The 8,455-nt window shown below is 43.8% G+C and overlaps 1 protein-coding gene across 1 annotated transcript in view; it reads right to left on the reverse strand.

Annotated features, from left to right (window-relative positions):
* nwd1 (NACHT and WD repeat domain containing 1) overlaps nt 1-5,828 on the reverse strand; it is a gene marked incomplete at both ends in the record, with an annotated part of 41,770 nt that extends 35,942 nt beyond the window's left edge. Inside the window, 4 exons of the mRNA XM_080769627.1 lie at nt 2,502-2,889; nt 3,379-3,495; nt 3,920-4,005; nt 5,705-5,828. Of these exons, the coding sequence (XP_080625753.1) occupies nt 2,502-2,889; nt 3,379-3,495; nt 3,920-4,005; nt 5,705-5,828 (715 nt within the window). The remainder of the gene's footprint in view (nt 1-2,501; nt 2,890-3,378; nt 3,496-3,919; nt 4,006-5,704) is intronic.
* Between the last annotated feature and the right edge of the window lie 2,627 nt (nt 5,829-8,455).

Consider the following 8,455-nt stretch of genomic DNA (forward strand, 5'->3'; position numbering starts at 1 on the left):
ATCCGTGCGTGAGGGCCACACAGCTGTGCTAATTGACAATATTGTCTACCTCTGCCTCGGGGTAGGTTCTCCTTACTGCAATGTGCTTTATGCATTTGATGTTGACGCCCACAGATGGTTCAAACCCCGTGTTTCTGGGACCGTTCCAAAGGGGAGGAGGTACCAGCTAGCCTGTGTCTTGGGGAAGGTAATGTATATTCTTGGAGGAGACACCCAGCCTGGAAGCATCTACAAGTTGGACACCACCACAATGGTTTGGACTTTAATTAACGCCAGAGGAACTCCACCTCCTGCTACAGCATTTCACTCTGCTACCATCATCGGGACAAAGATGTATGTATATGGAGGCCTGGTTGTTCACTACAACAACATTATCAGAGTGTTTGACACAGAGACCAACCACTGGCTGGACACACCTTCTCCACAGCTTCTACCAGAAGGACACTTCGGTCATTCAGCCTTTACCTACAATCGAGAGCTGTACATATGTGGTGGCTGGAAACCTGTGCTGGCTGGAAAGTACTTATATGATCAGTGGAAATTCAGTCCAGAGACGTTCTCCTGGATGAAGGTTGAGTCCAAGGGGAAACGCCCAGGTTCTACGGGGAGGTGCTGTTGCATGGTGGGAGATCGTCTCTTCCTCTTTGGAGACAACACACCTGGTGACCTGTATGTCTTAGACTTCAGTCCTAGCCTCAAGAAATTATGTAAGCTAGCAGTTATTCAGTACGGTCAGGAGCAGTCTGGACTCCCACACGATATCAGGTGGGAACTGGCAGCCATGACTAGCAAAAGCAAATGAACCAAAAAGCTAAATGTTCAAACTGTAGTGGAGACGAGTGTTTAACTACTGTAAATCACCGTCATGAAGTTGTGATTGGAGGAAGTCCTGTGTTTAGAGGTATTGTTCCTTGTTACATCCTCTCTAATTCACCACTGGAGTCACACAATTAGGTTGGTCACCAAATTCACTGTAACAGTCTAGGGCTGGGCCATTCAAACGATCATTTCAGGGTTTTGCTTCAATTACAACAATGATGAATGAATGGAACCAGGAAATCACTACATCTACACGTATTTTCTAAACGTTCTAAAATCCCCCTCGCTGTAGGCCTACCTTTACACTTCACCAGAGTTACACCGTTACACCGAGTTACACCGTTACACTTCACCCTCGCTGTAGGCTTACCGTTACACTTCACCAGAGGTGGACATTTACTTAAGTCAGTACTTAAGTACAGATTAAGTACAGTACAGATTACTTACAGTGCTAGCATTTACTGAAAGATTAGGATTTAATTCACGCCAGGCATTTTTCCCATTTGAGGTTGTTATTTTGAAAACCCACATTTCCAGTCTACCCGAAGTAGTATTATCCTAGAAAGCTCAACGGAGCCTGGACAGGACTTGTTTTCAAGATTAAAACACATTTAGTGCCGGAAGTGCTTCAAAATAGGAGCTCTGGGGTGCCGGAGTTGTCCGATTGCTTTTACTCTGAAAGCCATGAACCGGAAACACTTTCCTAAAAAAGTTGACTTGACAAATTGACCCAACATCCCGATCGTTTTAATTTATACGATATATGATCCAAAAAGCGTTCATATTTTGCGGGAGAGACGGATGAGGAGCAGAAATGAAGCGCCAGCATATCGATCCATTCATCACCACGGAGAGCGCCCTGGATTAGGAGATACGAGTCATTCTTTCCGCCGCGCTAACATGGGAGTCAATGACAAGCTAATAGTTGCACAGAGCGTTAGCATACGGCAAGCGAAAAGCGAAATGCCAAAAAAAGAAATATAGGAAAAATACGAACATAGGAACCCCCGCTAGTGTTTTTGGTCTTCGTCTGACAGTTTCTGTAGCAGTTTTCTGGAGGGGGGGGGGCGTCGCTTCCACCTCTGACAGAGGGGAAGCGAGTAAGAAACCCCCTCGCTCAGGAAGGCCCCCTCACTCAGATCTCAGACGGACCAAATTGCGACAATAACATACAGCCTATGTAAAGAGGAATATAAACAAGACCTTGGCGCAAAACTTCATATTTACCCTGCTCTAATACAACAAAAGTGTGTTCTTACATCCTCCATCCTCCATTTCACATGTTAAACTCACCAGACGTGTGGTAGGCGTGTTAAACTCACCAGACGTGTGGTAGGCGTGTTAAACTCACCAGACGTGTGGTAGGCGTGTTAAACTCACCAGACGTGTGGTAGGCGTGTTAAAGAACTCACCAGACGTGTGGTAGGCGTGTTAAAGAACTCACCAGACGTGTGGTAGGCGTGTTAAACTCACCAGACGTGTGGTAGGCGTGTTAAAGAACTCACCAGATGTGTGGTAGGCGTGTTAAACTCACCAGACGTGTGGTAGGCGTGTTAAAGAACTCACCAGACGTGTGGTAGGCGTGTTAAACTCACCAGACGTGTGGTAGGCGTGTTAAACTCACCAGACGTGTGGTAGGCGTGTTAAACTCACCAGACGTGTGGTAGGCGTGTTAAACTCACCAGACGTGTGGTAGGCGTGTCTCTCAGCGCTGCTCATCAGCCCGCCTCTCTCCGCGCGGCCGGCCGCTCCGCGTAGCGCCTTCAGCAGCCGGCCCTCCGTCAGGCGCCAGGAGATGACGTCACTCTCCCGGCCCCGCCCCCCGGCCGGGTCGGCGTAGCGAGGGAAGCGGCCCGTGATTGGCTGCAGCACGTAGGTGGGTGGGACCGCGTTGCCGTCCCTGAGGAACCATTGGCCGAGCGAGGCGAGGTCCGCCTCCTCCTTCTCCTCCTCCTCCGCTGCTGCTCCGTGATTGGCCGATGGGTCGGACGGCGACGTCAGCAGGTCAAAGGTCTCCTCGGGGAGGAGGCGGGGCAACGCGCGGTGGCCGTACCGGTTGCCCAGCAACACCTGAAGATACGCACGCACACACACACACACACACACACACACACACACACACACACACACACACACACACACACAGAAACCAGTGATTGTCAAACCTTTTCATTTAAAGGACTCTCTGTTTGATCCCATCTCTGGGTGGGACAGTTTGATCCCATCTCTGGGTGGGACAGTTTGATCCCATCTCTGGGTGGGACAGTTTGATCCCATCTCTATATTAGTATTATAGAGAGTATTTATTGTATCAGAGTAATTAACTAATACTACTAGTAGTATCAGACTATTGTATCAGAGTAATTAACTAATACTACTAGTAGTATCAGAGTATTGTATCAGAGTAATTAACTAATACTACTAGTAGTATCAGAGTATTGTATCAGAGTAATTAACTAATACTACTAGTAGTATCAGAGTATCGTATCAGAGTATTTATTGTATCAAAGTATTTATTGTATCAGAGTATTTATTGTATCAGAGTATTCCCAGACTCACCACAAACGTGGGTCCACAGGATATCCTCTTGCAGGCTTGGATCTCCTTCAGACACACCTCCGCCACCTGGTGGTCGGCTGAGGTAGTGTTCCTGATGCCCCACCTCAGGTCCACCACCTGCACAACACAAACACCTGATCACCTCATCAATATCTGATCAATATCTGATCACCTCATCAATATCTGATCAATATCTGATCACCTCATCAATATCTGATCAATATCTGATCACCTCATCAATATCTGATCAATATCTGATCACCTCATCAATATCTGATCAATATCTGATCACCTCATCAATATCAGATCAATATCAGATCAATATCTGATCACCTCATCAATATCTGATCAATATCTGATCACCTCATCCATATCTGATCAATATCTGATCACCTCATCAATATCTGATCAATATGGGAGATCAACACGGACATAATATCTTGGTGGGGCATCCATTTCCAACTTGCATCGTTCCAAGTAGGCCAGTGCCCATCGGGCAGCGCTGTAGTAATAATAGTAATAATAATCATAATAATTTCACCTCAAACATCAGGCCCAGACTTCTGCAGAACGCAAGGACTTCTGGGTAGGCTTTGTCCAGTAGGGCTCTCCTCTCTCCGTACATATCTGATAAAACATACACACATCTGTAAATATATGATACAATATACACACATTATCTTCACATATCTGATAAAACATACACACATCTGTAAATATATGATACAATATACACACATTATCTGTACATATCTGATCAAACATACACACATCTGTAAATATATGATACAATATACACACATTATCTGTAAATATCTGATAAAATGTACACACATTATCTGTAAATATATGATACAATATACACACATTATCTGTAAATATCTGATAAAACATACACACATCTGTACATATATGATACAATATACACACATTATCTGTAAATATCTGATAAAATGTACACACATTATCTGTAAATATCTGATCAAATATACACACATCATCTGTAAATATCTGATAAAATGTACACACATTATCTGTAAATATCTGATAAAATATACACACATTATCTGTAAATATCTGATCAAACATACACACATCTGTAAATATATGATAAAATATACACACATTGTCTGCAAATATCTGATAAAATAATATACACAAATTATCTGAAATTAGCTGGAAAACACATACGGAAGATGTGAGAGGTGTCATTTCAGAATAAAATGCAGTGAGAGGTGTCATTTCAGAATAAAATGCAGTGAGAGGTGTCATTTCAGAATAAAACGCAGTGTGAGAGGTGTCATTTCAGAATAAATGCAGTGAGAGGTGTCATTTCAGAATAAAACGCAGTGCGAGCAGTGTCATTTCAGAATAAAACGCAGTGTGACAGGTGTCATTTCAGAATAAAATGCAGTGAGAGAGGTGTCATTTCAGAATAAAACGCAGTGTGAGAGGTGTCATTTCAGAATAAAACGCAGTGAGAGGTGTCATTTCAGAATAAAACGCAGTGTGAGAGGTGTCATTTCAGAATAAAACGCAGTGAGAGAGGTGTCATTTCAGAATAAAACGCAGTGTGACAGGTGTCATTTCAGAATAAAACGTTGTGAGAGAGGTGTCATGTGGGGGGGGGGGTTACTTTACTTTTACTGTATTTGTTTAGGTAGGGACAGTGGATATTGATGAACATTACATGAAAAAAATGCAGTGTAAATATACCAGATTTAGCAAAACTTGCTAATTTCCATCTGCAGTCCCCCAGTCATCAGACATCAAACAATACAAACAGGACATAGCATACAAATACGGCCACAAGCCAGTTGTCCCTGTGGGACAACTGGGACTTTTCGGACACCTCACGCTTGAAACCCAAAAAGGCCAGAAGGATCGCTGAGGCCGCGCTTTCACGGTCTGTACTGTGAAAGTATTTATAACATGTACTCATACTGAAAGTATTTATAACATGTACTCATACTGAAAGCATTTATAACATGTACTCATACTGAAAGTATTTATAACATGACTACAACGTGAAGGAAACTAAGTGAAATCTAGAGGCTAAATCTAGAGACTAAATGACAAAAACAACACTGCTGCTGAGAAGGCAGGGGCGTTGCGTGCATGGGTGCGTGCGTGTGTGTGTGCCATGCTTTTGTGTCGTGTGTGCGTGCGTGCGTGCGTTCGTGGGTGCGTGCGTGTGTGTGTGCCATGCTTTTGTGTCGTGTGTGCGTGCGTGCGTTCGTGGGTGCGTGTGCCGTACGTGCGTACGTGCGTGTGTACGTGTGCCGTGCGTGTGTGTGTGCCGTGCGTGCATGCGTGCGTGACTGACCTGAGAAGGCCGAGGCGATGTAGACTCTCACCATGGTGGATCTTCTGGACAGAGGCTCCTCTGACCTTTGACCTCTGAGGACCTCCATGACCCGCTGACCTCTGGCCGTGACCTCCGGATCCATTCTGACCCCCCCCGCCCGGTGGGGCCTCCGTTTAGCGCGCTCACACACACACACACACACACGCACACACACACACACACACACGCTCTCTGCTCGGTATGCTCACTGGACCTCCTCTTCAGATCTCCTGTTCTTATGATCCGTATATTCCTCTCGTTACACTGCGCAAAAAAAAAGCATGGAATATATACGGATGTGTAATATTAGAGGAACCTCCCGTTAAACTTTACAACAAACTTTACGATAAAACTCCCCTGAATTGTATACCATCATCACACCTGTATATGTTACCGTATATTAACTGTATATATGCTGCTAAACGTGAGGTTTACGGGGCAAAATACAGTGTCCTAAAATTACCCGTTAACTCCTCTTACGGCGCAGTGTTCTCCTCTCCACGTCCGCGAAGAAAAGACCGCCTGAAAGCAGAGACACACTCGACTCTCTCTCTCTCTGAGGGGTTTCCTCCCAGACAACATCTCTCTCTCCCTCTCTCTCTCTAGGGAGGGCTTCCCTTCATAACAACGCTAGTGTGTCTGTACAGGACCGATAGCACACTTTTCAATTGACACATGCACTTCGAGTCCCACGTAAAGGTCACCCAATCATGTTTTTATCACTTAACCCATTCTGACCTGGCACCCATTTTGGTGTTAGCATCATGTTATGCTTTAGCTATTGAAAAATAGCAGATCTACAAGCTCATATCGCGCCACCGAGTGGCGCGATACGAGCTTGTAGGTCTGCTATTTTTGAAAAATCGAAGAACGACTGACATTTTTTAAATCTGATCTCAGGTCAGAATGGGTTGATCAGACCAGTGTGTGTCCAGTGGAAACCTCGTATGAATCTGATCTCAGGTCAGAATGGGTTAAGGAATATATCAAAACCCATCCTCACTTCTCAAGATCTGGAAAAAAAATATGCATGCTTTGTTTTGAAAAGTGCTCTATAAATAAAATGTACTTACTTACTTACCCTATAGAGCGTCGCAGTCCCGCCCCCCACCACCAGGGCCCAGGAAATATGGTTCTCCGTTCATTTTCCTCAGAGACATTTCAAAACAGTATTTATTTAAAGACGTTTATATATATACGCCGCGGACAAAGCCAACTCTTTGTCGTGAAACAAATCATGACAAACAAACACATTTCTTTGGGCCGAACAAATAATTATAGAAAGAAGAAAACACCTTTTTTTTTGTTGTTTTTCTTCTTTGTAATCATTTGTTTTTTGTCCAAGATATTGTGTTTGTTTGTCATGAGTTGTCACGACTCCAGTTGTTTGTTTTTTGTTTTATTTCGACGTCAGGCCTGAATGGGCTAAAGTGAACTAAACCCACGACTGACTCCTCCGCTGAGGAGAGGAACGGCGGAGGCTGAAACACGTTCGATGGAGGAGAACAACAAAGAAACCACAACTCTGTGTCAAAGAGTTTCTTCACATCAGCCATGAAGTAACAACTGAATGCAACGGAGTCATCGTCACTTGATTAGACACACCTGGGACAAACTGAAAAACATTTCAGTGGCAGGAACTCTGGGAAATGTAGTCCTAGTCTGTATTTGGACATCAAGGTAAATGTAGACAAACAAACAAAAAAACACTCTACGATTAGGGCCAAATTCCAATACCCAAAACCCATCATTGATCACAATTATTTCTGTGATTCTGCTTTATCAGAGTACATAAAAGCAGATCCAATTAACGGCCAAACCATAATAAACATATTGCTCATAAACTGTTCATAAACTGTTAATTTTTCAGGAAATTAGGAAAACCTTATATATTTTTTTAAACAAAGCAATACAGATCAAAGTTGGTGTTGTGACTTTATATATTGTCAATAACTTTCATGAGAGCGGGAGAGGTGGTGGAGTTAGCTGCTTTAGCAGACATTTTGAGAGCGGGAGAGGTGGTGGAGTTAACTGCTTTATAGCAGACATTTTGAGAGGGGGAGAGGTGGTAGAGTTAACTGCTTTATAGCAGACATTTTGAGAGGGGGAAAGGTGGTGGAGTTAGCTGCTTTAGCAGACATTTTCAGAGAGGGAGAGGTGGTGGAGTTAACTGCTTTATAGCAGACATTTTGAGAGGGGGAGAGGTGGTGGAGTTATCTGCTTTAGCAGACATTTTGAGAGGGGGAGAGGTGGTGGAGTTAGCTGCTTTATAGCAGACATTTTGAGGGTCCAATGGAGTCATGAGGTTTTGCCCAGAGCACTTTTTTACTACTTTCCATTGGTTCAATATTTTCGAAACACACAGACATAAATAAATAATAGCACTGATTTCATTCAAAAACCTCAAAAATGGAGTTATGAGGTTTCCTCCCGACATCATGAGTTGTCCTGACTGAAACATTGATACCTTAGAGTAGTGTGGAGTGTTTGTGTGCAGGTTGTAGTCTCCAGGGTTCAGCCTCCCGGGAACAGTGTTTCTGGAAACCTGGTTGACACCTGCTGCCCTGCAGATGTTACCTTGTTTACCTGGCGTTTACCTGTGATCCTATAGTTTACTGTCTCTCTGCATTCTATGATCCTATAGTTTACTGTCTCTCTGCATTCTGTGATCCTATAGTTTACTGTCTCTCTGCATTCTATGATCCTATAGTTTACTGTCTCTGCATTCTA

Source organism: Protomyctophum bolini, assembly GCF_963924005.1.
Source record: "Protomyctophum bolini genome assembly, chromosome: 8".
Taxonomy (NCBI): Eukaryota; Metazoa; Chordata; class Actinopteri; order Myctophiformes; family Myctophidae; genus Protomyctophum; species Protomyctophum bolini.